Source organism: Eucyclogobius newberryi, unplaced genomic scaffold (assembly GCF_026437365.1).
Source record: "Eucyclogobius newberryi isolate DKJ021-1_F unplaced genomic scaffold, fEucNew1.0.hap1 SCAF_5, whole genome shotgun sequence".
Classification (NCBI taxonomy): domain Eukaryota; kingdom Metazoa; phylum Chordata; class Actinopteri; order Gobiiformes; family Gobiidae; genus Eucyclogobius; species Eucyclogobius newberryi.
Genome location: NW_027316167.1, coordinates 20,217,012 through 20,243,871, shown reverse-complemented (window position 1 = coordinate 20,243,871; position 26,860 = coordinate 20,217,012). Strand labels below are relative to the sequence as shown.

General features: G+C 39.7%; 8 protein-coding genes across 9 annotated transcripts; 3 read left to right on the top strand and 5 right to left on the bottom strand.

Annotated features, from left to right (window-relative positions):
- Positions 1–986: 986 nt before the first annotated feature.
- Positions 987–4,592, bottom strand: rhoua (ras homolog family member Ua). Its single transcript, XM_072465370.1, has 4 exons — positions 4,081–4,592; positions 3,596–3,654; positions 3,026–3,214; positions 987–2,217 (listed from the first exon to the last, which is right to left on the bottom strand). The coding sequence occupies exons 1-4, from the start codon at positions 4,340–4,342 to the stop codon at positions 1,933–1,935; spliced, it is 795 nt and encodes a 264-aa protein (XP_072321471.1). The 5' UTR covers positions 4,343–4,592; the 3' UTR covers positions 987–1,932.
- Positions 4,593–4,881: 289 nt separating this feature from the next.
- On the top strand, positions 4,882–7,105 carry pdcd2 (programmed cell death 2). Its single transcript, XM_072465368.1, has 8 exons — positions 4,882–5,158; positions 5,475–5,583; positions 5,664–5,720; positions 5,835–6,023; positions 6,107–6,238; positions 6,307–6,407; positions 6,473–6,583; positions 6,675–7,105. Exons 1-8 carry the CDS (start codon positions 4,979–4,981, stop codon positions 6,861–6,863), a joined length of 1,068 nt encoding a protein of 355 aa, XP_072321469.1. The 5' UTR covers positions 4,882–4,978; the 3' UTR covers positions 6,864–7,105.
- A 60-nt stretch (positions 7,106–7,165) lies between these two features.
- On the bottom strand, positions 7,166–8,967 carry tbp (TATA box binding protein). The gene is made up of 8 exons (XM_072465369.1): positions 8,835–8,967; positions 8,608–8,755; positions 8,351–8,528; positions 8,167–8,254; positions 7,994–8,085; positions 7,755–7,922; positions 7,587–7,681; positions 7,166–7,511 (listed from the first exon to the last, which is right to left on the bottom strand). Exons 1-8 carry the CDS (start codon positions 8,880–8,882, stop codon positions 7,432–7,434), a joined length of 897 nt encoding a protein of 298 aa, XP_072321470.1. The 5' UTR covers positions 8,883–8,967; the 3' UTR covers positions 7,166–7,431.
- Positions 8,968–9,447: 480 nt separating this feature from the next.
- On the top strand, positions 9,448–10,919 carry psmc3 (proteasome 26S subunit, ATPase 3). Its single transcript, XM_072465367.1, has 2 exons — positions 9,448–10,427; positions 10,506–10,919. Exons 1-2 carry the CDS (start codon positions 9,483–9,485, stop codon positions 10,842–10,844), a joined length of 1,284 nt encoding a protein of 427 aa, XP_072321468.1. The 5' UTR covers positions 9,448–9,482; the 3' UTR covers positions 10,845–10,919.
- A 323-nt stretch (positions 10,920–11,242) lies between these two features.
- Positions 11,243–12,891, bottom strand: psmb1 (proteasome 20S subunit beta 1). Its single transcript, XM_072465380.1, has 6 exons — positions 12,687–12,891; positions 12,301–12,408; positions 12,109–12,190; positions 11,875–12,004; positions 11,686–11,792; positions 11,243–11,612 (listed from the first exon to the last, which is right to left on the bottom strand). The coding sequence occupies exons 1-6, from the start codon at positions 12,785–12,787 to the stop codon at positions 11,427–11,429; spliced, it is 714 nt and encodes a 237-aa protein (XP_072321481.1). The 5' UTR covers positions 12,788–12,891; the 3' UTR covers positions 11,243–11,426.
- A 1,280-nt stretch (positions 12,892–14,171) lies between these two features.
- phf10 (PHD finger protein 10) lies at positions 14,172–19,080 on the bottom strand. 2 transcript variants are annotated; one of them, XM_072465042.1, is made up of 12 exons: positions 18,859–19,080; positions 18,470–18,579; positions 18,235–18,365; positions 18,061–18,144; positions 17,871–17,995; positions 17,643–17,792; positions 17,466–17,575; positions 17,244–17,394; positions 17,012–17,140; positions 15,107–15,215; positions 14,527–14,716; positions 14,172–14,447 (listed from the first exon to the last, which is right to left on the bottom strand). In XM_072465042.1, the coding sequence occupies exons 1-12, from the start codon at positions 18,931–18,933 to the stop codon at positions 14,423–14,425; spliced, it is 1,389 nt and encodes a 462-aa protein (XP_072321143.1). In that variant the 5' UTR covers positions 18,934–19,080; the 3' UTR covers positions 14,172–14,422. The 2 variants fall into 2 exon arrangements, with proteins under 2 accessions (XP_072321143.1, XP_072321144.1); XM_072465043.1 differs by having other exon boundaries at positions 14,175–14,447; positions 17,250–17,394; positions 18,859–19,070.
- A 147-nt stretch (positions 19,081–19,227) lies between these two features.
- rab4a (RAB4a, member RAS oncogene family) lies at positions 19,228–22,514 on the top strand. Its single transcript, XM_072464880.1, has 8 exons — positions 19,228–19,364; positions 19,741–19,821; positions 19,893–20,007; positions 20,563–20,625; positions 20,698–20,852; positions 20,936–21,031; positions 21,184–21,331; positions 21,402–22,514. Exons 1-7 carry the CDS (start codon positions 19,349–19,351, stop codon positions 21,297–21,299), a joined length of 642 nt encoding a protein of 213 aa, XP_072320981.1. The 5' UTR covers positions 19,228–19,348; the 3' UTR covers positions 21,300–21,331; positions 21,402–22,514.
- Positions 22,515–22,860: 346 nt separating this feature from the next.
- Positions 22,861–26,811, bottom strand: ccsapb (centriole, cilia and spindle-associated protein b). Its single transcript, XM_072464879.1, has 4 exons — positions 26,292–26,811; positions 26,104–26,199; positions 25,505–25,701; positions 22,861–25,440 (listed from the first exon to the last, which is right to left on the bottom strand). The coding sequence occupies exons 1-4, from the start codon at positions 26,626–26,628 to the stop codon at positions 25,255–25,257; spliced, it is 816 nt and encodes a 271-aa protein (XP_072320980.1). The 5' UTR covers positions 26,629–26,811; the 3' UTR covers positions 22,861–25,254.
- Between the last annotated feature and the right edge of the window lie 49 nt (positions 26,812–26,860).

The window sequence follows — 26,860 nt, the reverse complement described above, 5'->3', positions numbered from 1 at the left end:
GAAAAGTAAGGATTTAGTTTCAGCTGCGCCTGTATCAGCCCTGAAGTCACCCGCCCTCTGCGTTATGTAACACTCAGACACAAGGAGAGGAAGATATGCAATTATCAACTATGCCTCAGACTTTTGTGAAAGAAACTAAAAGTAAAAACGCTGACATTTTCTCAAAAGCTTGGTTTGTCTTGCCATATTCACAAAAAGAAAAACTGCAGCTGCTTTCACAACAGGGTTATGATATGATATGGTATTTTAAGTATCAGTTTGGTAATCAGATCTGGAGTTTTAACAGTTGATCAAGAAAGCAGCGTGACATATATGAAGGTTCACACTTAACAATTGTCACATGACAGCCTTCAAAAATAATACTCTTGCATAACGTACAGCGCCTGTGAGTAGTCTGCACACAGAGCCTGAAGTGTGTCTGCTCTGAGCTGGTGCTTCCCATGCCCCGAACTCTACTACCGCAACATTAGTCCTTTTATCATCACTGCATCAGCTGAACACAGCGTGAAAGGAGCCTCCAGAACTAAAACCAACATTTTATATAATATACTACTGAGCAGGAAGGTTTAGGACTTTGGGGGCAATCACAGTCTGTTAAGACTCACATTCTTGAATTGTCAAAGGTTTTGTATCTATTTGTAGGCTTTTAGACAGCACAGTCACAGCTTGAAATGGGGATGAGAGAGGGAAGGACATTGCAGCAAATTGCCAATATGGACCAAACATGTGCTACTGAGCGGCTCAATAATGGCTTATCTTCAAATTATGTACAAAAAAAGTGTAAACATCAAGAGACAAAGTCTTAATTCAAATTATATTTATTTCTCAGAATATAAAGCCAATGCAGAATCCTGCAGAAAATGTAATTTTTATCGACACTATAGAAATAGACAGCATACAGACCTTGAATCACGTTTATAAAAATTATGTAGGTATTCAAATATGTTATGATCAATAAAACAATTATTTACAAAATAAAAGTGTTATGAGAAAAGTTACACAAAACTGTATATAAAAAGGTTGTAATTGTCTTTGTTTACAGCTGCTTTTCTTTTAAATTAAATTCATTCCTATTTGAATCACGGCAGCAACCACGTCTGTCCAGTACAATTATTTACTTTCAAACACATGACTATTACACGCCTCCTCCTTAAAGTATGTTGGCCTATCTTAAATCACATTCCCTTCAATAAGTACAAGGATCATTGGGATGTTAACCCACTCACATCTTCAATGGTCAGACAGTGTGCTCTTTCACTTGCAACATCTACGGCAGAAAACCAGCATTCCAGAAACATCAGGCTACAACATACACTGCTTCACAACATGCCAAATACCAAGTTGATTGTCCTCGACTAATGTTATTTTACTTATGTTAATAAAAATCAATAATTTGACTTGATAAAATTCTCACACATAACAAAGAAATAAAATGATGGCTCATAATCTTGTAAAATGTTTACATATTATATTTGATAGACAAACTTGCAACATTGCATTAATGATCAGCGGCTCCCACCTCAAAAGATTGAGCGGATGCTGTAAACAAAAAACAATATATAACTAGAGGTTTCTATAATTTCAAAACGGCTCAGATCCATTCAAATTTAAATTGTGAGATGAACTTTTTACATTTGAATAACAAGTACCAATGCAAAATCACTGGTTACTCAAAATATAAAAAAGTACTAATGCACAATATGTAACATTTGAGAAACGGAAATATGATTTATGCATGTTAAATGTAAAAAAGACTCTTGTGTGCATTTCTTCACCAGTTTGGCCAAGTCGGGTTCAACATACAAATGAGTAAAGTACATATCACAACTGCTAGCTGCATCTCTGAGTTGGTATGATCTTCTCCAGTTGTCCCATACGTCCGGCCACACAGAAGCACCTCTTATACCTTTATGCTTTGGGAAAGTGTAGTATTTAAGTAACACAGCAGTAACTTTTCCACCAAGACTTTGACAAACTCTTCATCTTGTCTGGAGTCTGTTTGTATTTCTTAGGTATTTTATGTTTCCCTTTCAGAGACTTCTGGGAGTTGTGGTTCTGCAGACTTGCCAATATGGCGGAGTCAAACACTTCTTTTAGATTCTTTTGAGTCAGTGAAGAGCATTCGACGTAGGAAACTGCTTCAATCTCAATCGCACAGTCTTTGGCCTCAGCTGGGTCGACCGGTCGCTCTTTGTATTTAGCCAGGTCAATAAGAACCTATAAAATATATGCACAATGACTCTTGGTAAATATGTTAATAGCAAAAATAACAAATAGGGTTGAGGTACTTAAAGGGAGGGTATGTAGCCTGTGCTCTAACTGATTTAAGAAAGGAACTACAATCACAACTGTGCCTTAACCTCCTGTGCATAAACCGAGCACAGTATATGCCTCATGTTCAGATCAGAACCTCCAGAATTCCCTCACTGAGCTGCAGAGGCTGCACCAGCCTTGATTGGCTGCAGGTGCTGGGCTTAAGGTAGAGAGGATTCAGAGCAGAAAATCATTTAAGGTTTATTTCCAACTGATTTAAGTTGTAGGAATAGGCAGCACTAATGAGAGACTCGTGTGAGGCTCTGCTTCCTGATTGAAGGATCGTCTTGACAACCAAAACACCAAACTATAACATAAAATACTTGACCGTCATGACCAATATTTTTGTAAATAGGAATAACTCCATATAACAATTGTTATCAGTAAAATAAATTTGATTTGAACATATATCCCCTGGGGACACAGATAGGTCATGTTTATGGAATTTGAAATAACTTCTACATACCCGACCTTTAATCAAAGAGAGAAAGGGGTACTGAGCAAAAATATGACCTATAAAGTTGGAAGTATTCTAATAGAAATAGGCTACTTGAGTACAAAAGTATGCTACTAGGTCGAACAAAATTCCACTGGCTTTTGATAGACTTTAGCACTATTAAAATAAACAATTGTTAATAGTACAATAAAAGTAGATCCAATCATAAAAGGATAGATTAATCACATCCTGATACTTCCGTCTCAGACAACAAACCTTGACGTCTTCTCTGAGATCACATTGCGTCCCAACCAGGACTAAAGGAGTGTGAGGGGCATAAGTCCGTATTTCTGGAACCCACTTTTCAGGAACATTTTGGAACGAAGCAGGACTGACCACACTGAAGCACAGCAGAAAGACATCAGCGCTGGTGTAGCACAGTGGGCGCAGCTTGTCAAACTCATCCTACAAACACAAGCAAAATTCACAATTTGTCCACAGTTTTTAATAGATCAAACATAAACCATATTTCTTAAAGGGACATTTTATCTACACAATTACACAATTTATCTATTTTTTTAATATATTGACAAAGTTGGTCACCCAGTTAGAATAGACTACTGCTTCCTACCCCACTACATTGTCTTTAAACGTTGCTTCCTAAGACAACAATCAACAGGCTTGAGATATAATTAGTCCACAAACATGAATCACTTCCAGTAATGAAATGCACTTCCCGTAGAGCAAGATAACACACAATATTTTTGAGCGAGGACTAAACAAGGCCAAACACAAGTTTCCTACATCTACTGACTTTACATTATACTTATTCCAATTTGAACTGACCTGTCCAGCAGTGTCACAGAGCTGCAGTCTGACAGGATGTCCACCTACTGAAACCATTGCTGTAAACAGACATAATAAATGGATAATATACAAAAATAACAGAATAAAAGATTGAATAGGTTCTACAAAGAACATGTCGTATTGAAAAAACAATTGGTAGGATATGGTCACAGGTGACTGTCAGATGGTTTTCAAACTGTGGTAATTGTACCTCAGGTGGTACTGGATTCCTCTCAAGTTTAAATATTTACTTTTACGTTGTTGTCCTACAGTAGTAATACAGGTTAAATTTTCTATGAACTACAATTGTGATCCCATTTTAGGGTCTGGTTTAACCCTTGTTTAGATAAAGAATAGTCCTGCCTGTGGCACTCAGAAGGTCACATTTTCTTCGGTGGCACTTGATGTTAAAAGTGTGAGAACCACTGATCTAAATGAATCATGCAGGGAATGGCACAGGAAGTTAAATTAGAATAAACAATAACCTGAGAAGTTGTCAAAGGCCGTGGGGACGTATTCAGTGGGATAACCATTGGTGGTGTAACTGACCACCAGGCTGGTTTTACCCACTGCCCCGTCTCCCACAAGGACACACTTCACCCGTCTCTCCGGGGTCCCGGGGGACATGGTCCTGCCTCTGTCCCGGTTTTGCAGTCTCCTTGGCGGCACCGGGGGGACAGAGGACACCGACGCGGTCCGGAAGCCCCAATCGCCCACAGACATCTGGTGTGGAGAGGACGGGGACATAAGGCAGGTCAATTCCTCTGCGAGTCCACCTTTAAATCCATCTTCATGTTGTTAAAACTCCGATTTGTCAAGAAACTTTTCTGTTTTCGTTTCCTTTTACTTCTCATAGTTTAATCCCCAAATTCAGTTCAGGAAATCTTCATGGGGAATCAAGGAGTCCAGTATACGCCATATTTGACAAACAAGGTTTATAAGTATAGTAAGTCAACACAAAGGCATCCAACACTCTCGCTGTCCCGTGGGCCACTGAACTGACAGTAGTCTGAAACTCCCCTTCATGAGATCACCGTCCTGATCGGTGAAGAGGAGGAACACTGTAATCACTCGATAACATCATATTTCAACCAAGTCACACAGACAACTGCTTTTGTTCTTTGGTTTACGTTATATTCACTAAAAGTGTACCTTTATGTGTCCTGATTAAGATATTTACTAGAAAATATATAAAATATAACATGGAATTATGGTGACTTTGGCGCCATCTAACGTTGAAGCACGAGGCCGGCTCGGAACAAAATACTACTGTTCGTGTTTCTAACCGGGCACATTTGTTTGTGTACCGATTATACATGTGGACTGTTTGTTATGCTTCTGTTTTGTGCTAGATATTTGTAACAGAAGTATTGAAGTGACAGCATGTCGACAGCCGAGGTCATTCTGGGTTTTCTGGAGGAAGTGGAGCCGTGGCGACTGTTTTCCCCTCAGTTTCCGAGTAAAGTAGGTGGAAAACCCGCGTGGCTGAGCCAGAAAGATGTGCCCTCTCTGTCCCAGCTGGAGTGCGAAATATGTCATTTGCCAATGGCTTTTCTGCTGCAGGTAAGTGAGTCAGGGCCCAAGGATGCGATTCATATGTTTGTATTTTGGACCTAAACTTCCAACTTCTTTAAACTTCCTAATGTAACAGGAGCCTGCCCTGGTTGATTTAGTCCAGATTTAGTCTTTATTTTAATCTACTTCCAGACTTGTTATTGGCTGGTAAGTCCTGATCTGTACTGGTAGAAGTTGAAATGCACTAACTTTGAGGACCACTGTAGCCATTTCCCCCGGGTTTATATGTAAATGATATGGCATGCATTGTGTGTATTAAGTTAATGTTGTTCTTTTACCTGACAATTTATCTTTTGTCTTCCAGGTTTACTCACCTTTGTCAGGTCAGGACCAGTGTTTTCACAGAACACTCTTCTTGTTTTGCTGCAAAACCCCTGAGTGCTACTCCCATAATGACAGCCGATGTATGAAAGGTATGTGCTGTTGGTCTCCAATTTTCTGCAAATGCACTGTAGTAGTGAATTCATTTAACATTTCTATTCAACAATTCTAGTTTTTAGAAGCCAAATGCCACGCAAGAACGAATTCTATTCCTATGATGCTCCACCAGGTTATTTTCCCTATTAATCACTTTTTATTATGTAATGTAAACAGTTGTACATGTGACAGTTTTTAATTCATATACACCCAGGTAAATGACATTAGTTTTATTATCTCTCCCCAGATGATGAGCCACCACCTGAACCATACAAAGGCCACAATGTGCTGCCTGTCTCTGGAGTTAAACTGTGCTGGATTTGTGGTTGTCCAGGCACTAAAGCCTGCTCCCGTTGTCACTCTGTCATCTACTGCGGGAAGCATCATCAGACCATCCACTGGAAACACTCACACAAGAGGGAATGTGGCAGCCAAGGTGGAATTAGACTCTGCACCTCTGTGTGCTGCAGTAAAAAGTTTAATATTACACCAGATCAACTTTTTTTTTTGTCCACACAGAATCATCAGGTGTTAGCAAATCTCCTTTTCTCTTCCCCGAGTTTGAGCTCGTCACTGAACCTGAAGCTCAAAACACAAAATGCAAAGAAACTGAAGATATTCCGACCTATGTGGATGAGACTTTAGCAGAATGTAAGCACTAAACTAAAGGGCATAAACTTTTTAAAAACTCTCTGGACAGAACATAATGTTGTCTTCAGCCTTTGCAGAAACTGAGCTGGAGGAAATTGCTATGCATGAGACTGAAGAAATTAAAGTTTTCCAGCGATTTAAAAAGAGGATTGCTCCAGAGCCACACCAGGTAAAATTAAGACAGAAATAAGATGCATCAATTTGAAGGTTGGTCATTCCTTCTAAATGTTTCAGGTGGTGCGCTACCATCGAGGGGGACTTCCTCTGTGGGTTTCTGCCAAACATGTACCTTCAGATGAGGTCCCACCCTGCTCCTGTGGCTCAAAGCGAGTGTTTGAATTCCAGGTAAACTATGCACTAACGTACATGTACAACTTTTGCCTACAAATTGCTTTTTAGTTTTACACATTGCATTGTTTGTATTATTCATTTTTAGGTGATGCCTCAGCTGTTAAACAGCCTGTGTGTGGATTCAACAGGAGCCAGCATTGACTGGGGCACAGTGGCTGTGTTCACATGTTCACTCAGCTGCAGTCATGAGAACCATTATAGCCCAGAGTTTGTCTGGAAGCAGGACTTTACAGATCAGATTAATAAAGAACATGAAACTAGAGATCTGAGCTAATGGTATGTGTGCAGCTTTTGATTTAAGATATTCTTCACATGTCAAATGTAAACCTTTTTCTAAAACATGCAGTGTTCTGTGCATACTTAAGAGAAACTGTTGGATTAAAATTGTATTTTACTGCTTTAAGGTACAGGTGAGCTTAGTAACAGTTTGTTTTAGCAAGTGCCTGATTTGCTCTTTTGAAATGCAACTCAGAAATTTAACAGCAAAAACACCTTCAATGTATTACAGAACTGATTTGTCTCCAAATGCCCTTCAAGAACATACAGTGAAAGTTGCAACATTGGGCATTGCAAATATAAGAGCATGTGTATACCTTTAAACTAATAAAAGAATTGTTAAAAATACAATGTATGAAACATGAATCACAATTAAAAAAACAGTCCGTGACGGACTCCTCCTAACCATTATTTTACATTTTCTTTACAGTATTATTTACACAGTCGGGGCTGAAGTCAGATCTTAAAATGATAAAATGTCCTCCGCAGTCCATAGAGATCAACATACTGTTGACACTTCACTGGGGTAAAAAAACTTCAGATGCCACGGAGGGCAGATAAAATTTCTATGTCGTTTTCCGGAAGCCTTTAAGGATTGGATAAATATTCTCGAACGCTTCATAGATCTCTCCTCTGATCTTTGCACCTGAAATATAAAAAACAAATGTAAACAAGATCCTGAACAAAAGAACACATAAATTTCATAGAATTTCTCCCTTACCCGTCAGTACAACCTTCCCAGAAACAAAAATGAGCAGGACAATTCTGGGTTTGATCATTCTATATATTAATCCTGGGAAGAGCTCAGGTTCGTAACTGCAAAGAGCAAAAGGGGTTGAACAAACTAGTGGTAAATATTACACACAGGTTAAGCGGAGGGTTAATTTACCTGCTAAACTGTTGGTGAGTAAGGACCAATCCTTCAAGCCGAATGGGAAATTTGACATCACAGCTACCCACCATGTTCTGAATTTTAAAATCAAGAAATTTTGCTGGAAACCCAAGTTTTTGAACCACTCGTGCATATTTCCGAGCAGCTAATCTCGACTGCTCCTCACTGAAACAAAGAGCAAATTATGTTGTTTAAAATATAAATAAGAGTTGATAAAATGTGATTTCCCAGCTCACCTCTTTGCACCGGTACAGACCATCTTCCCAGAGCTGAAAATAAGTGCTGTGGTCCTTGGTTCTCTTATTCTCATAATGACAGCAGCAAACCGCTACAAAATGGAGGGAAAACAAAGTTGTTGTTTTTTGAAGAAGAAAAAAGGGATAAAATTGAAGTCTGCTTCACGCCTCACCTTCGGGTTGTATTCTGCATTCCTAGCTCTAAGGGCAATGGTCTTCAAATCCAGTTTACAGCCCAAATTGACAGTAGATACAATATTCCTGGGGGGGGGAGGAAAAGGTATCAAAACAACTTATGGCAGCATAGTTTTATTTGTCCTCTTGCTAAACACAGCAAGAGATGCAAAGAGAACCTACTGTAGCTGTGGCACTATTCCCGAGCTCTCCGACGCTGGGGTGGCTGGGGTGATTGGGGTCATGGGCGTCAGTGGGGTGGTGTAGAGGGGAGTGTTTCCTGGAAGTGCTGTGGTAGTAGTTCCAGCAACAGCTTGGGAATGGAATAGCTGAGGAGTTTGACCTGACGTTCCTGGCAGCCCTGAAAGATAAATAAGTTTTAGCTCATTTAAATGATTGTTCTTAAGAAAGGCAATTATTCAATGTTTTGTACATTGTACCTGCATTGGCCTGTTGTTGCTGCTGCTGCTGCCTCTGTTGTTCCTCCAGAATTGATAAGCTGTTTGTATTTTGCACAGGCTGCGGCGTCAACCCTGAACCATAGGGCATCATTGGACTGAACATAGGCATAACGGGAGTCATGGCATTCTGTAGAGAGATACCTAACATCATAAGTGTATGTAACTCAATATGAATACAACTTTAACTGACACTGAAGGGACATTACCGGGGAGGGCAGTCCCTGAAAGGGTGTTATGCTGTTGTTCTGGTCCATTTCTTCAGGTGTGCCCACTGCCAGTCACCTGCGGAGATTTGTTGTAGGCAGCTCTATAAAAACAACAACTCTGCGACAGCTCGGCCTGTGTAAAGAGGTCTGACGTTAAAGAAAATAGCAAACAAAATGTTGTGTAGCTAACACGAAAGCATGAATCTGAAAAAGCAACAGGAAAGCAATCGTACGAAAAAAAATTATCTAAGCCTAACCTTACGTACAATATTAAGGTCTAATCACTTTATATGTAATAATATTTAAACATATAAACGAGTACAATTAGACGATGAAAACACTGCAAGAGCTACCAATTAAAAGTTAGCCAGGGTTAGCTGTTGGGCTAAGGCTAGCATGTTTGTGCACATAAACTCGTAACATTCTGTCGGCAAAGACCATAAAGACTACCAGAAAATGGCGAATAATGAGAAATTATGCCAGACCACCAAGATTAATTGCACCAATCCAAAGTACTTACACAAGGGACAGGGGTTTAGGCTGAACAGTTGAGTTCGGTGCTGGTGGAGTCAGTCCTCTCGCGAGTGGGGGGAACTTCCGGAAGCAGACCTTTATTTCCGCCCGAGTCACAGCCGCAGCAGAGAAAAGATGGCGTCGCTGAGTGACAAATCAGTTTGGGACGAAGTGGAGGATGGAATCGGGGAAGAAGTGTTAAAAATGTCCACTGAAGAGATAGTTCAGCGCACTCGTCTGCTCGACAGTGAGATAAAGATCATGAAGAGTGAGGTTCTGAGAGTTACTCACGAACTTCAGGCGATGAAAGATAAAATCAAGGAAAACACGGAGAAGATAAAGGTGAACAAAACTCTTCCGTACCTGGTTTCCAACGTGATCGAGCTCCTAGATGTGGACCCTAATGATCAAGAGGAAGATGGGGCTAATGTGGACCTGGACTCCCAGAGAAAAGGAAAGTGCGCCGTCATTAAAACATCCACTCGGCAGACATACTTCCTACCGGTGATCGGTCTGGTAGACGCCGAGAAACTCAAGCCTGGGGATTTGGTAGGAGTCAACAAAGACTCCTATCTGATCCTGGAGACCTTACCCACCGAGTACGACTCCAGAGTTAAGGCCATGGAGGTGGATGAGCGTCCCACGGAGCAGTACAGCGACATAGGTGGTCTGGACAAGCAGATCCAGGAGCTGGTGGAGGCCATTGTCCTGCCTATGAACCACAAAGAAAAGTTTGAAAACCTGGGCATTCAACCCCCTAAAGGAGTCCTGATGTATGGCCCTCCTGGCACAGGAAAAACCCTCCTGGCCAGGGCTTGTGCTGCACAGACCAAGGCCACCTTCCTGAAGCTGGCTGGTCCACAGCTTGTTCAGATGTTCATTGGAGATGGTGCCAAACTAGTGAGGGATGCTTTTGCTCTGGCCAAAGAGAAAGCCCCATCCATCATCTTCATAGATGAGCTGGATGCCATAGGCACCAAAAGATTTGACAGTGAGAAGGCGGGAGATCGAGAAGTGCAGAGGACCATGCTCGAGTTGCTCAACCAGTTGGATGGGTTTCAGCCCAATATGCAAGTCAAGGTAATGGTCCCTCATACATTTTGCCCTCTTTCTAGTTATCAAATGTCTTGATTGTACTAATGAGTATTATATTTGTAGGTAATTGCTGCCACCAACAGAGTGGACATTCTGGACCCAGCACTGCTGCGTTCTGGACGTCTTGACCGAAAGATTGAGTTCCCCATGCCGAATGAAGAGGCCAGAGCTCGCATCATGCAGATCCACTCCCGCAAGATGAACGTCAGTCCTGATGTGAACTACGAGGAGCTCGCCCGCTGCACAGATGATTTCAATGGAGCCCAGTGCAAAGCAGTGTGTGTTGAGGCCGGAATGATTGCACTTCGCCGTGGTGCCACCGAGCTCAACCATGAAGATTACATGGAGGGAATCTTGGAGGTCCAGGCTAAAAAGAAGGCAAACCTGCAGTACTACGCCTGAGTTCAGCCCTTGTTTTTGTTTAAAAAAAATTGAGCATTTTCTGATTAATCAAATAAATACATATTTGTAATTAAATGCATTTTTATTGCTTGAGCATCCCATACATAACTCTAAGAATGTATACTTTTTAAAGTTACATTAAGATTGTTTACATTTCTCTAAAATGTTAAATACAAGATCTAGGGGGGTAATTTAAAATCTTAGGTGACATTTTACTCCTTAAGTGAATAATGCATATACAATTCAACTAGTATTGAGTTTATTTTAATAGTACAATAATTGACAGCATATAAAGGCTATTAGCTACACGAGAGCTAAGCTACACGAGAGCTAACCACCACACAATCAATCAGAAAGGGTTTGTTGCCATTGTCAATGAACAGAATTCAAATATAGGATGGTTATCAATTCAATTTATTACAAATGAGGAAACAAGTGCTTTTAGTTTCATACAACAGGCTTACAGATTCAGAGAATCAAAGAGAAATATGAATAAAACTCATCTCTGGACCAAAACCAGTTTTAAGAAATCAAAAGATCTGAATGGTGTTCGGAGATAGAAATGAAACAAAATAACAGGGCTTAATCTCTTCTTAGTGGAATCGTCTGCTCATCCATCCCCTCTTTGGTGATCAAACAAATCCGAAGAGCATCTCCAGTGTACACATCTCTTTCTGCAGCAGAGACAAAAACATCTTTGACCAATTGAACTGCCTTCTCCTTTGTCAGAGGAACATGCTGGACACCCTCCATGTTCTTGAAACCAATCTGTAGAATACATTGTTGTTAGAAACATCTACAACATTAAGGTTAGAAAATAAAAAATGGTTGAACAATGTACCTGGTTGTCAAGAAGTGGTTGCAACATTGCACTGGCTGATCCTCCAGCCTTGTAGGTGTCTCTCTGGTAGGATCCCACTGGGTCAAAACTGTAGACTGCACCTTTTCCTGCAATATCAAAACAAAAACGCAACTGGATTATTCATTATTCATTCCAGAAAAGTATAGATGGCATGCTGGTAACTCCTACCCTCTTCATCCAGTCCACCAATGATGTTGTACACATAGTAGGGGAAAAACCGCCTGCCATACAGGATTGTAGACAACATAGCTGCAATGGCTCCAGATGTCATCATCTTATTGTTGGAGTGTTTGTACATCTGCAAAGAAAATGATCTGTGTTATTATCATCAGCTTGTTAAACTGAGTATACACAACTGTGATATTGAAGAGCTGTGCGGCAGGTACCAAAATAAAAACAAACCTTTAGCCTGGCATCAATTATCTTAGTCAGGGTCAAACAGTCACCGTGAAAACCGCTGCAGCCAATGACAGTGGTGTCTGTCCTAAAATGAACAACAAAAGGCTCTAGATCAATGCATAGCACAAAAAGTAACTTCGACAAAAAATGACCATTAGTTACAATTCAGGCATTTGGCAAGAGCCGTGTACTTACAGCTTGTAGCACTTTGGAGAGTCCCGGCAGTGGATGGAGTAACCTTCACTCAGTCTGGTGTCTGAAGCTACGATGGCGAAGTCTTCTCCAGCAACAGCCAAAACAGTCCTGCAGAAGAAAAACACAGCGAAATAAATGGTAATAACGTATGAGCCAATACAATAGAAGCCATGCAAATGAAACCGAAACAAAGGGCGACAATTCCATTAAATTAAAACGTTTAAATTCAGATAAATATAGATGAGCCAATGATTATGCGTTATGATTGTCACGCCAGTATCAAATAAACAACCCCCATGTTTTATTTACTGAGAATGAAAAGGAAGCGCTAGTGTTCACTACTTAGCATGTTAGCTAACTGGTTTCCTGATCAGTACTTCACTTACCCTCCATTAAAAGCGTAAGGAGAAAACCGATGCTCCACGGCACCTGTGTAGTGGTATTCTTTCATTTTCCCGGTATCCCCAAAAGAAAGCGAAGAGAGCATTTTGTAAAAACAAATCTTTAGGTGATCTGTCTGAAGAACTCAAACTCGCTGTATCACTGCAGCCTCTTCTTTTACTAGATCAACACGGCCAAGTTGGAAGTAGCGCCCCCTAAAGGAAACCTCCAATCAGTCAGAGTGAGTCAGTAGTGACGGGTCATTTGATGCCGAGGCTTGTACCATGGATCTTTTATATTATCGGGCTTGTACCGAGTCAAATGGTGCGTGTCAAATGAAGCCCGGTTACGAGGCTTGCGTTAGTTTGCTAAAAAACAACACGTGACGAGTAAAAGTGAGTCTAAGCGCTTTTCAGACACCGGTCACGTGCCTGTTTCAGTATCACATCAAAGCGCACAATGACGTCGTGGAAGAATTTAACCGTTTATTGTCTGTTATAAATGTTTTGTAATAAAGAATTTTGACAATAAAAAACACGTTTAAAGTTTAAAAGTCTAAAGAATACAGTCTGACGTGGAAGAAGGCAAGCTGGAATAAGGAATAAAGTCTGGCGGTAATGTAACGCTTGGATACCAACCGTCACAAAACACCAAAGAAGAAGAAGCGCTGCCTCATAATCTGTGGCAGTGCCTGCCTGGGTAAACTCAAAATTAATACTTTATTTTGGTTTGGAGGTGGTTTGCCGTAAAAAAAATAATTAAAAAATAATGTTTAATTTTCCTTATCACAACGTGGTGGTCAATTAAATCTTTGCAATAGTTAAAGACTAATGCAAGGTCTGGTGTTGCAGACGTCTTGGGAGCAGATAATGTAATGTGATACCATCTGTTGTTATTGAATAAGTAATCATCATTGGGTAGATTATTTATCATTTGTGTAATTGTTATTTTCTCCATAAAATTGTTTATCATTTGGTTTGTGACATGCATAAAACAATTTTGACCACAAGATGGCGTAGTGGAGCAAATGAATAACCTTGCGAGGCATCGACTCATGTATCGATACAATTAGCTATGGTTCAAGGGGCTTCATTTGGCTATCACTACGGCAGTTCCCCTGGAATCAGTACAAGAAGAATAGGTAAAAAAAATAATACAAAAAAAGATAAGAGACTGGAGAAAAAACATTATTGACGTTAAAAACGTTATTTTGTTTCTGGCTAAGACCAAGGCTAAGGGACAGAAATATTTGTTTTAAAATCCAACTCATTTTTCATATGTTTTAGTCATAATACAAGTTTTAGTCTGAAAATTCTCATTTACATTCATGTGTTTATTGAAAAAAAAAAAAATACTTAAAAACGATAGAAATGACACACAAAACACATCAAACTAAATTGTAGGATTTCTAGTGGTCACAATAACAACATATCTCCAAACTATAGTAAAGACTTCATTCAGGTTCTTAAACAATAATAATTAATGTTAACATATTTTAAAATAGTGTGGTAGGCCACACTAAAACAAAGCTTAAAAACAGTGCATGTACCAATACCTGACTACGTTTATGAGGATTCATGATGGATTTTCGATTTCAGTTAACTGAGGCAATGTAGAAAACATGATTCACTTTAATCAAATATAAAAACTGGCCTTTATGAGGAACTGTCACTTCTGAGCCGACTTGGACTTTTTTGGTGTTTTGGCTCCACCCTTCTTTTTCGGAGTGGCGAAGTCTCTGTCACAAACCTCGCATAACCACAGTCCTGAAAGAAAATATTTTCATTTAGAAAAACGGTAAAAGAAAGGCAAAATATGTAAGTGATACTCCAATGATGAACTAACCAGTTGGTATAGTGTCCAATTCCAACACAGAAGGTATGAAAGCCCCTATCACATTTGTCACAGAACATCATTTCGTCCTCATGGTGGGGCTGTTGACACACTGTGCACGTTTTACACTCCATACACTGCCATTTGTAGGTCTGGATCACTCTCACCAACTCCTCACTCATGTCCAAGCAGGATGGGTGACCTGTGGTAAAGGGCAGATAAGATCAAGCACAAAGTATGATTTTTGTTTGTTGCTAATGAGATCGATAAAAATGCTATAGAGCAATTTTCTCTCCATCTAGACACATGCGATTCAAGAAATCTCTATTAAGTGGTAATTGATGTAGCAGCAAAAAAAAAAAAAAAAAAAAAAAAAAAAAAAAAAAAAAAAAAAAAAAAAAAAAAAAAAAAAAAAAAAAAAAAAAAAATATATATATATATATATATATATATATATATATATATATATATATATATATATATATATATATATATATATATATATATATATATATATATATATATATATATATATATATATATATACACACACTTTTTTTTACAAATGTATTTAAAAAGAAACAGAACTTACCACTGTTATCACATTGGGAGCAGTGAATAAGCGCCTCAGGTTTTCCCTTCTTGTTCTCTTCTTTACCCTTCTGGCAAATGCCACATATAGCATTGGGAATGATCTTAGGCTGCAAGGAGAATAATGCTTCAAAATGTGAAATGTGTCGTTGGTGATCTTGGCATTTGCACTACCGTGGCAACATGATCGACACCGCTTTTATTTTAGTGATCGGTGGCTTTCAGAAACACTACAACAGGAGCCTTTTTTTTGCAACTACTCAGAATCACTACATTTTTATTCTTTAAAATGTAAAACATGAATTTAAATAAGAAGATTAGAGCAGAAACTGTATAAAAAAAATGTTTTAACAATGTTGTTTTGTGTAAATTTTATAATTCATTTCAAGGTGTTACCAGATTTGGTTTATCATATACATATGTATACATCTTCATTTGTCCAGTAAAACACAAGACAATGGATGTAGTGAGAGGTCATGAGCAGGTAGAGGTTGAAGAAGAACAAGAAGAAAAGTAGGGAAAAGACAAAGCAGCAGAAGGAAAATAAAGAGGTGGAAATTTACAGAATTACTTAGGCACATTTAAAGGTTTACAGTTAATATGCGCAAAAGCCTAGTTAAATAATAATTAAAACAAAATTTGGAGAGGATTCATGCTCATCTCAAACGATCCAGAAAAAAAAATAACCCTGGGTTAAAACTATCAATACAGCAATAATAATAATAATAATAATGATAATAATAATATCTAAACAGTGCTGGCTTATAAGTCTTGTAATTGTTTTATATTGTACAAATATTTGTTTTGATAAATAAGAACACATTTAACTTTCTGACAGTAGATTATATAAAGTAAAATATAATTGGATACGACACTATGCATGTATGAACTTGCAAAGCAGGTGCCATATGTTGTGGGGGGAAAACCTGTGGAAAAACACTGATGTGAAGGGAAAACGGTTTACAATAATAGAATGTTTTCCGCATAAATATCCATCAAGAAAAAAACATGGACCACACATTTCAGACAATACATCTGTATTTTTGCATTCAGCATTTTCAAGCGCCTTAATTGTTACTTTAAACCCAATAAAAGGTTTGCACTTGCCAATTATTACGAGTAGACTTCCAACAATATTTTCCTCTTGTATATAGAACCAATGTGCAAATGAACCAAAACAATTATTAATACATGTAAGGTTCAGAACATTTTAACATTGTAACCACTTAAACTGACCCATTTCACTCATTTTGCTCAAAACAAGAATTGCCAAAAGTTTGAAAGAAAGTTCTTTAAACAAAGAGGACATCAATCAAAACACTAAAAATTAGAACACAAGCATTTGTATAGTGTACCAGCTCAGCAAATGTGCAAACAGCAAAATATGTTTTTGATGTCCTTTAAATTTTTGACAGCACTTCGAGTGGAGCAGAAACATTTTTTATGTAAAACAGAATAAGATCACTCCACTTTGTTAAAATATAACTTGTGAAACTTGCCTTTACACAACCAAAACCACAAGTGGTTATACAAGTCTATATATTTGCAATAATTAAGTATTACTAGCAGCAAAACATTGCTTTTGATCGCAAGTACGGAAAGAGGTATGTTATAAACAATCAATGGAAAATTTAAATGTTGTTCTAAAACATGAAAAGTGCCGTAAAAATTGGACTGTTCCTTTAAAATGTTATTGCACACAGTCTTAAAGAACATGGTAAAATAAACCTTAAAAACACCACTGTCCACTATATCATAGCCAAAATGCTATCAACAGAGCCGGAGGAAAGTAAGAAAAATTAGGGAAGGTGGGTCTATGTAGTGGGGTGGGAAAGTGAGGAAAGAGAGCGGTAGAAAAGTGCTGTAGCTGTTGTTGGAGAAGAGTTCAGTTGTTTTTGTCCTCTACCTTGTAGCTTCCTTTGTGTGAGGACGAATGTCGGTGGCTGTCTTTGCCTTGTGCCTTTTCTTTGGTTTTAGACCGTGGTCCGCCTCCCTCTTGGCTCTCCACATCTGAAGTGTTGCCTGATGAGCTGTCCTGGAGAACGGATCATCAAAAGTGTGAAAGTCATCATAACTGGAAAACCCATTAAAAATGAAAAATAAATATAAATAAAAGGCTGAAAATAATATATGCAGACTCTCACAGATGAGTGTTTCCTTTTATTATCCTTGCCGTCCTCTGCATCATCAGAGTCTGGTTCGGAGTCTAGGGCGGGGAGGTCTGGATCCAAAGGAGGCTCAAACAAAGCTGTGTTTAATGGCAGGTATCGCAGTTCATTGGGAGAGTAACTGTGGATAAAAAAATCATTAAGCACTCAAACAAAGCAAATACAAGGTATATGGTTTTATTAAAATGTTACTTTTTATAGAACTCTTGGAACTGTCCCGGGATAAGGGCCACAGGATAGGGGCCGGTTCTGGTCAGCTCTGGAGCCAGGACTTTGAATCTGCCCTGCGGGACCTGAATAATCTATGATAAAACTAAAAACGTTAGTGAACTTGAAGGCTTTGAAAGACATTGTCATTTATGAACATACATGTGTCTGGAGGTCAAAGTAGGCTCTTCTTTCCTCCATTCGTTCACGGTTGAAGTTACTGTTGAACTCTGCAGCTTTTTTTGCAGCTTTTTTAATGTACTCTGGAACTTTGCCGGCCTCTACCTTCTGTGGATTTTGCTGCTGCATTTGCTATGGAACAGAAACTGTTAGATAACAATATAAAGTTCAAATGCAGCGCCTATGAATTTGAATTAGTACTATACTTACAGAATACTCTTTGGCAATTCTCTGACGCTCCTTTTCTTGCAGTATAACAGAGTATTCTGAGTGTTTGGTGGGATATTCTTTAATCATAAGATCTATCACCTCATCGCTCCGTAAAGCTGTCAGACCTGGATGGAAATGACAAAAATGAGTGCTGTACAATTTATTAACTATTGTTAAGTAGTAGTAATACCTAGGGTACACTGTGTCTCAGTGATAACATTTTGTTCACGCAAGTACAGCTTTTCTTTATGGGATAGATCTCTTCTCTCCATTTCTAAAAAAAATAAAAATAATTCTATACAAACATCTTTGGAATAGATTACTTACTGAAAATCATGCATACTATGAAATCATTAACACGTACCAGGGTACTTCCTCTTGAAGGATGTGACTCCCAAATACTCGCTGACCTGTTCCTGCAACATATAGTACTCCCCAGTGTCATCTGGGGGCCATTTGTACTCTGTCAAATTTTCTGCTGGAAAATAAGTTGGCCTGCAAGCAAATATCATAGAAAACAAAGTAAATGTCTGCGTTGAATGTATATAAAACCAAGTCCACTCCGGGCTCGAGTACTAGAAAACAACAGTGTCTCTCACCCAAGCTCTTGGATGGAGGCATCACAGCTCCGGGAACTGTCTCCAGATCCCATCCTCCGTCTTTTGGGAGCCTGGCTTCCATCATTGGACACTTCTTCAAGGACATCCTCCTGAGATATATAAAATACAGTATCTTAACAACTATAAATGTAAAGGTTCTTAACCAACTATTAATCTACCCAAAGAGACCTAACTGGATTCATGGGTACATTTGAGGTCAAAACAAGGAATAATAAAACAATTCAATCAATCAAGACTTGTAAAGCTCAGAAAAGTAAAACAAAGGGGTGCGCTAATAATGCAACCCACATCGCTTCCAAATAGCATATAAGGCCACGCAAACTCTTTGGACCAAACGTGCGTGTTACTCAGCATAGCCCACATTGTACCTTGACTGACTGCGCTCCTGGAGTGGCAGGGTTGCTCTCGCAGATCGGCCTGATGATGGGAAGAATAGCTGCCATATTAATCTTTATCTCACAGGAGCCCGCTGCTAGTTAGCATTAGCGTTAGCAGCGAATCGAGGTTGCCAGATCTGCTCTCAGTACTATTTTTCGCTCTTGCTGTGGCTGCATTAAATTACATTAACATTGAACTGCACTGTTTTATTTACATCAGAAATTGTGATTCTGATTAAAAAAAAACATGTTACATTGACGGTAATGTTACCACGCTCTCGCTGTAAAACTGAACTCTCGAGGAGATCATTTTATTTTGAAACTATTAAATTTTATTCTGAAACGAATCATTCCGTTGTGCCAGAAGTCGCAGGGAAATCAGCTGGGAATCCACGGAAATAATCATAGACTGTTTTGCTCACTTTGGGCTGCTGTCACCCTCCTGTTTTCATTGCCTCTGGTCTGCGAAGGCACCGTGGACATGTCAGAGTCGTACGGTAAGAAAGCCCCATGATAAACTACTTTACTTACGTTTATATCGCCTTAATAAAGCAGGTGTGGTGGGGTCTTCTTGTTTCCCATCGTAGATCAATAGCATAGAGGCTAACCTTGCCATCAGCCATGGTTTAAGGATACTGGCCCTCTCAGCATAACAAACCTCAAAAAAAAAGAAAAGAAAGAAATGCTAATTTTGAGACGAATTGCTATCAATAAGAGCAGTTCTTCAGCTTGTCTTGAGGATGTTGGATGATCCTAGAGGCAATGGTGCCCATCTATTTAGCCTGTATCTGCTCTGTTGGGACAGGATAACTATTTATTTAATGTCGTTATGTTTCCCTTGTGTTAAAATGTTTTGTCGATGTAACTTTTCAGATTTCCTCTTTAAATTCCTGGTGATTGGCAATGCTGGCACTGGCAAGTCCTGTTTGTTGCATCAGTTCATAGAGAAAAGATGTAAGTACAAGTATCATCTGTGTCAATGTTACACTAGAAATATACAGATTTTATATTGTGTTTTTTCATAGTTAAGGATGAGTCTAATCACACCATTGGGGTGGAATTTGGCTCTAAGATCATCAGTGTGGTCAATAAAATGGTCAAATTACAGATATGGGACACTGCAGGTCAAGAGCGATTTAGGTAAGTGATACTTAATAGAGTAACTTATATTTTGTATTTAATTTATTTGTAAAGCAGATTACACAAATTAATGAACGTTATACATGTAAATATGTAAAGATTTTAGCCAAACAGGTAAATTTCCATCTAAATAGGAGATCAAAATCAGTGAGTTTAAATACATGATTGCAGAGTTTGTGGTTAGGTTTCTTATGTGAGGAAAATTTTAAATGCTGTCTGATTTTTGTCATTGTTTTTTTTGAGACATGTTTTAAATGATAGCTGTGGGTCCAGTACATCTCCTTAATTCTTAAATCTTGGACAATTCTCAAGCAATGATACATCTGTGTCTGTATCCTTGCCCGTCTTTTTAATAAAAAAAATACCATTAAATACCAAATATACCATACATTTCAGCTTTAGACTTAATGATTATTAGCTGTACTGACAAAAAAAAGCTTTTTTTTTTATGAACGCTGTTGAATAATCTAGATAAAATGACATGATTGTGATTACAGTCACTCACTCACTTATTTGCTTTATTCATTTTAGCGCAAGTGTGTTCTTATTCTTCAGGTCAGTTACCAGGAGTTACTACAGAGGAGCAGCAGGAGCCTTATTGGTTTACGATATAACCAGGTAAATCGGTTACAAACAAGGGCCAAAATGATTTCAACAATAATTGACTATTGTATATTATTGTTTGTCTAGTCGAGAAACCTACAACGCTCTGACTACATGGTTAAGCGATGCCAGGATGCTGGCCAGTCAGAACATTGTTATAATACTCTGTGGAAATAAGAAGGACTTGGACGCTGATAGAGAAGTCACATTCCTGGAGGCGTCTCGCTTTGCACAAGAAAATGGTAATATTTTTGGTAGAAATGTATTGCATGCCTATAATAATAAATCAGTTATCATTTTGATTATATCTGTGAGTGTTTCTTAGAGCTAATGTTCCTGGAAACAAGTGCCCTGACTGGGGAGAATGTTGAAGAAGCCTTTGTCCAATGCGCTCGGAAAATCCTCAACAAGATTGAGTCAGGTACTGTTTGAATCAGTACAGTATAAATATTTATGTCAACCTTTTAAGCAGGTTTTAGTCACTGTCCTACACTGTAGAGCTGATGCTCATTTAAAATTATTCAAATGGATCAAACCTGTTATTGTTATTGACACTCCTCTTGTGGTTCTAAGGAGAACTGGATCCAGAGAGGATGGGCTCAGGTATTCAGTATGGTGATGCTGCATTACGGCAGCTGCGGTCGCCTCGGCGAGCTCAGCCTCAGGGCACTCAGGAGTGCGGCTGCTAGAGGACATGCAGTAATTACCCCACACAGACAAGGTACAAGCATCTGAGTATGTCATTATTGCGTACCAATGTTTAAATGGCTATATTTTGTTTTTTTTTTCAGTGTCTAGCAAACAGCTCTGTGAAGACCAGAGGAAGAACAAGCCCACGACTCCTGGGTTGCGCTCTGCTAGTGACTGCTCATTGATCTTTGAACTTCACCCTTCGCATGGATCCTTCAAACCCCTCTATGCATTTGCGTATCAAAGAGAACTTCAAGCCACATCTAGATTGGAAAGTTTCAGGTAACAAAGGACTAACATTTCACCATCAACAAACTTGCAATACAAATAGACCACCAGTCCTCAAAGTCTTGTGTCTAGAACTATGTATTTACTTGTAAATGTACAGTATAAAAAAACACTTATCTGTCTTTTAATGACAGAATGGATATTTACTTCCCATATAGATATTATTATTTCACTTATGATGAGATTTTACTATACAAAGATTATGAACAGCCATGGGTCTCCTTTTATTAGTAATACACACCCATTTCTGTAACAGTGTCACCAGAGACCCATCTTGATCCTGACATTAATAAGGCTCTTTGTAAACAAAACCCCTGCATTCCCTCCCATAGCATTGTACTATGTCCTATAATTCTGTATTTCTGTATATACAAATGGAAATGGAGGCATGTAAGAATATATTTAGTATTTCATAATGAAAAAAGATATCTATATCTAAAAAAAATCATATCTTGCATCTTTTTCATGGCTAGTGTGTTATATTCAATTGTATTGCATTCATTGTGATACAATGACTGTATGAATGAGCTCTTTATACATTTTAAAACAATCATTCAAAACTGTTTCTTTATATATAAATACGGAGGTGGTGGTGTCATTTCCATATCTGATTGTACAAAATATTTGGAGCAGTGAAAATATGTAATAATTTGCATAAAAGCTAAAGGCACATTCGGCTGGCTGTTAAACACTCCTTTAATCCAAAATGACTGATGTTGTGTATGTGCCTAGTATGTCTTGGCTTGTAAATTCATATTTTTGACTGACTGACAGCTGCTGCTCTGGAGTAGAACTAATACTGATGCATTTCATGTGTAACGTTATGAAGAAGAAGCCATTTTGTGTGCACTTGATTTGTTTCTAATGAGTTTCTATGGGAAAGTGTACTACATGTAGACAAACATTCAAATCAAGTACACACTGAGTGAACACAGTTAAGCATTTGAACCAACATATATTTTTCCTGCACAACAAATTTTTTGTCTTGTGTTTATAACCTTGATTTTTATTTATATGTTAAATATGTCATAATTTATTCTGTATGATAAAGGCTTATGTTTTTAAAATAAATAAAAACAAAACACTTTTATTGTTGTATATTAACATGTTTGGTGCCGTTTGATATAAAACAGTATGTAGACAATGTGAATGATTTAAATGTTCACATTATAACAAACAGCCAAACAAACCATCCTGTGGTTTTCCATCACATCAGTCAAACTGCTCTAACATGGGATGAAGTGTAATATAGACAAGATAACAGCCTCTAAACTCGGTTGACTCTTTATTGATTGTCACTTACATGTTCACTCAAATGTACAAATGCAGCTAATTCTGCTATCAATAATGGACTACACAGTTTATACAGGTCTTCCCATTTTCTTTACATACTAAAATACCACAAAGTACCTTTTAGTCCAATCAACATTTGTCTTTTACAGACCAATAATAACATTTTGGCACAAGGTATTTAGAGCTCTATTATAAAGTTTCCATAAAGTGCATTTCAAATCACTCCTTATATCAACAACCAGCAAGTATTCAAAGCCAGAACCCCTACCCATGTAAAAATAACAATTACTAGCTTTGGATCATTTTAAGCACTGGAGCACATATAATAAAGCTTTCAGTTTTAAAAGAGGGCTGTAACAGTTAACTGGGCAGCCCAAGAATCACTTTCACTGTTATAGCTTTATAAGATGAAATTTAATTTAACTTCAAACATGAACAGAACAGAACAGAAGTAAGCCTACGTTATTGCACAAAGGAACACACTATTTTCTTCACAGGAGCAAATAAAGTCAACATGCACAAATCTAATTCAAAATGTTGTATTTACAAATAATAATAATCGCTAAAAGTGGCTTTTCAGAGCAATGGGTGAAGCAAAATGTGGCCCTCATCCATGCAAATAACCTATACAAAAACAACAAAACAATCTAAATTATGTTTCACCTGAATGAGTTACTTTTATCTCTATTGTTGGTAATAGTTGTAGTCTTTTCTGTAAATCGTTGCTTTGTATCATGCTTCTACATGTGATTCTACATATTAACTCTTCCCACTTTTTTAAGCTTGTAGTCTAACCCAGGTAAAGATGGCACATACAGTCAAAATCACTTCAAATGTATATGAACTTGAATTATGTGCAATAGGCAGCAATGGCGTCTTGATTCTAAACAATGGTACAATTCTATACTGTGGTAATGATGCCTAAAGTATCTGGATGTTGTAGGACTGTCTTGGTTGACACGTCTCTGCGACATCGTCGGGGACCGTGCCTCTGGACTGGCAGACAGGGGTGGTGGTCCCTCTGTTCAAGAAGGGGGACCGGAGGGTGTGTTCCAACTACAGAGGGATCACACTCCTCAGCCTCCCGGGTAAGGTCTATTCCAAGGTACTGTAGAGGAGAATCCGACCGATAGTCGAAACTAGGATTCAGGAGGAGCAAAGTGGTTTTCGTCCCGGTCGTGGAACACTGGACCAGCTCTATACCCTCCATCGGGTGCTTGAGGGTTCATGGGAGTTTGCCCAACCGGTCCACATGTGCTTTGTGGATCTGGAGAAGGCTTTCGACCGTGTCCCTCGGGGTGTCCTTTGGGGGGTGCTCCGGGAGTACGGGGTCCGGGGCCCTGTATGACCGGAGCAGGAGATGTGTTCGCATTGCCGGCAGTAAGTCAGACCTGTTCCCAGTGCATGTTGGACTCCGCCAGGGCTGCCCTTTGTCACCGGTTCTGTTCATAATTTTTATGGACAGAATTTCTAGGCGCAGTCAGGGGTTGGAGGGTGTCCGGTTTGGGGACCACAGGATTCCATCTCTCCTGTTTGTAGACAATGTTGTCCTGATGGCTCCATCAAACCCGGACCTGCAACATGCACTGGGACAGTTTGCGGTTGCGAGTGTGAAGCGGCTGGGATGAGAATCAGCACCTCCAAATCCGAGGCCATGGTTCTCGACCGAAAAAAGGTGGCTTGCCCTCTCCAGGTGGGTGGGGTGTCCTTGCCCCAAGTGGAGGAGTTCAAGTATCTCGGGGTCTTGTTCACGAGTGAGGGAAGGATGGAGCGTGAGATCGACAGGCGGATTGGTGCAGCGGCTGCAGTGATGTAGTCGCTGCATCGGACCGTTGTGGTAAAGAGGGAGCTGAGTCAAAAGGCAAAGCTCTCTATTTACCGGTCGGTCTACGTTCTGACCCTCACCTATGGTCATGAGCTTTGGGTAATGACCGAAAGAACAAGATCGCGGATACAAGCGTTCGAAATGAGTTTCCTCCGCCGGGTGGCTGGGCGCTCCCTTAGAGATAAGGTGAGGAGCTCGACCACACGGGGGGAGCTCGGAGTAGAGCCGCTGCTCCTCCACGTCGAGAGGAGCCAGCTGAGGTGGCTCGGGCATCTGTTCCGAATGCCTCCTGGGCGCCTCCCTCGGGAGGTGTTTCAGGCATGTCCCACCGGGAAGAGGCCCCGGGGAAGACCCAGGACACGCTGGAGAGACTATGTCTCTTGGCTGGCCTGGGAACGCCTCGGGATCCTCCCGGAGGAGTTAGAGGAAGTGTCTGGGGAGGAGGAAGTCTGGGAGTCCCTGCTCAGACTGCTGCCCCCACGACCCGGCCCCGGATAAAGCGGAAGAAGATGGATGGATGGATGGATGGATGGGTAATGATGCCCTTTCTATCGAGAGCGTGCAGAGAAGCAGCGCATGTACTCAGTGAGCCATGGATTGAACTCTGGTGCCACCACCTTCAGCCTGGCTTTGCCCACATCTGCAGATTTGGCTCGTCTGCGCTCCGCTTTCTGGGACTGAAGCTGTCTTTCCACTTCCCTCCGGGTCTTCGCGCGTAGGGCCGACTCATGAATCTGCAGTGGGGAATAATGATGAAATCTGATGTAAAAGGGCGCACACATACAAACACAATTTTACCTCTTTGGTAGAAGCAACAGGCCGCACGTTGTGTGTTTTTCTTCGTGCAATGTCCGAGTCCTTCTCCCCTGATGCATACAAAATGAATGGATGTCGGTTTTCTTTAACATTCTCCTTTATCTGCTGTGTTGGTGCAGGTCTGACTCGTTGACTTCGACTCTGTTTAGAAGTTAGTTGTGTTTTAGGCCCCGCCGTTTCTGTGGATGAAAACAGAAATATGATTGGTATACAATTTCATATAAAACACAAGGGTAAAAACAAAGCAAAACAACAAGGTAACACAATGTAACATAAAAAAATCAAAGCAACAGTACTTAATCTTTTTAAATGTTTTATAACATTGGTTGTTTTTGTCTGGACATGTTTTTATAAACATGTATTATGTGTTCTGAATGTGACCAATTTGCTATCACCACAAACCTGGAGGAGAGCCTCCTCCCTACTTGTTTCCATGGAAATGTTCCTGTAGCATAAAACTCCATAGAGAATGTTCAGATGTATGGTTTAATTTATGCCATTTCCATGAAATAATGCAGATGCACCTCCAGAAAGTTACATAGCGTGTCTTTAGTTAAAAGTCTAGATAATATTAAGGCTACCTTCTGCCTTTTTCCCCTGTAGTGCAGGCAACAGTTTAACCTCTCCACCTCCATTACACCCCCTTTCAAGCCTCTCCTCTGCTTCTCCAGCCACTCCTACAACAGAACATGAAATAAAGACAAAACAATTCGTAGAAAGTATAATCTAAGTGGCATTACACTATTACTACATGATTTGCTCATACTACCTTGGATTGTGTTCTCATCTCCTGACAGGATGAGCCTGGGCACTGCGGGGTCGGTCTCTCTCTTCTTGTTCATCCTTATGGCCTCGCACTCTTCCAGTTCTGGTTCAGTTCTGTCTCTGGGTGCTTCGGTCTGACACTGACTCGGGGGTGTAGGACTTCTGCCCCCACAGTCAGAGTCAGTGTCCGATTCTCCCCAAAACCAGGGATTGTGAGATTGCTCAAGCAGCCTGCGGGTCAGCCTGTATTTCAACATCTCCTCATAGCATTTACTGAACGTCTCCCATTTGGGGTCTTTGAATTTCTTCATGTACTCGGAGCGGATCCTCTTGGTAACCATCGTGCATTGGGCTGATAAAAGAAGGAAACTAGAGTAAACTAAACGCCACAATAGAACAGATTTTACGTAGTCGAAACAAAACAGCGCTGCGGTTCCATTGTTTGGAGAACTGCGTCACCGCTGGACTTTTAAACTGAACCGTTTGCGTGAAATGGACCAATGGCGGTTAAGCTTGTCTAACTACGACCCGCCCACTTCCCTAAGAAGATACGGCTGCTTTGTTTGTGCCTTT

Coding starts and splice junctions, on each gene's coding strand:
- tbp (XM_072465369.1), bottom strand. CDS start 8,882: ATGGACCAGAACAACAGCATAACACCCTTTCAGGGACTGCCCTCCCCG. Junction 8,255..8,350: donor GGAATAGTGCCACAGCTACA/GTAGGTTCTCTT, acceptor TCCCCCCCCCAG/GAATATTGTATCTACTGTCA. Junction 7,512..7,586: donor TGGGAAGGTTGTACTGACGG/GTAAGGGAGAAA, acceptor TTTATATTTCAG/GTGCAAAGATCAGAGGAGAG.
- ccsapb (XM_072464879.1), bottom strand. CDS start 26,628: ATGGTTACCAAGAGGATCCGCTCCGAGTACATGAAGAAATTCAAAGAC. Junction 26,200..26,291: donor AGATGAGAACACAATCCAAG/GTAGTATGAGCA, acceptor GTTCTGTTGTAG/GAGTGGCTGGAGAAGCAGAG. Junction 25,441..25,504: donor CTGTTGCTTCTACCAAAGAG/GTAAAATTGTGT, acceptor TCCCCACTGCAG/ATTCATGAGTCGGCCCTACG.
- psmb1 (XM_072465380.1), bottom strand. CDS start 12,787: ATGCTCTCTTCGCTTTCTTTTGGGGATACCGGGAAAATGAAAGAATAC. Junction 12,409..12,686: donor CCTTACGCTTTTAATGGAGG/GTAAGTGAAGTA, acceptor TTTCTTCTGCAG/GACTGTTTTGGCTGTTGCTG. Junction 12,191..12,300: donor TCTCCAAAGTGCTACAAGCT/GTAAGTACACGG, acceptor TGTTCATTTTAG/GACAGACACCACTGTCATTG.
- rab4a (XM_072464880.1), top strand. Junction 19,822..19,892: donor TCAGTTCATAGAGAAAAGAT/GTAAGTACAAGT, acceptor GTTTTTTCATAG/TTAAGGATGAGTCTAATCAC. Junction 20,008..20,562: donor GCAGGTCAAGAGCGATTTAG/GTAAGTGATACT, acceptor CTTATTCTTCAG/GTCAGTTACCAGGAGTTACT.
- pdcd2 (XM_072465368.1), top strand. CDS start 4,979: ATGTCGACAGCCGAGGTCATTCTGGGTTTTCTGGAGGAAGTGGAGCCG. Junction 5,159..5,474: donor CAATGGCTTTTCTGCTGCAG/GTAAGTGAGTCA, acceptor TTTGTCTTCCAG/GTTTACTCACCTTTGTCAGG. Junction 5,584..5,663: donor TGACAGCCGATGTATGAAAG/GTATGTGCTGTT, acceptor CAACAATTCTAG/TTTTTAGAAGCCAAATGCCA.
- psmc3 (XM_072465367.1), top strand. CDS start 9,483: ATGGCGTCGCTGAGTGACAAATCAGTTTGGGACGAAGTGGAGGATGGA. Junction 10,428..10,505: donor AGCCCAATATGCAAGTCAAG/GTAATGGTCCCT, acceptor TTATATTTGTAG/GTAATTGCTGCCACCAACAG.
- rhoua (XM_072465370.1), bottom strand. CDS start 4,342: ATGTCCCCGTCCTCTCCACACCAGATGTCTGTGGGCGATTGGGGCTTC. Junction 3,215..3,595: donor TCTGTGACACTGCTGGACAG/GTCAGTTCAAAT, acceptor TTGTGTTTGTAG/GATGAGTTTGACAAGCTGCG. Junction 2,218..3,025: donor ATCTCAGAGAAGACGTCAAG/GTTTGTTGTCTG, acceptor TATATTTTATAG/GTTCTTATTGACCTGGCTAA.
- phf10 (XM_072465042.1), bottom strand. CDS start 18,933: ATGGCAGCTATTCTTCCCATCATCAGGCCGATCTGCGAGAGCAACCCT. Junction 17,576..17,642: donor ACTTTGACCTCCAGACACAT/GTATGTTCATAA, acceptor GTTTTATCATAG/ATTATTCAGGTCCCGCAGGG. Junction 15,216..17,011: donor CACACAAAGGAAGCTACAAG/GTAGAGGACAAA, acceptor TTCTCCTTGCAG/CCTAAGATCATTCCCAATGC.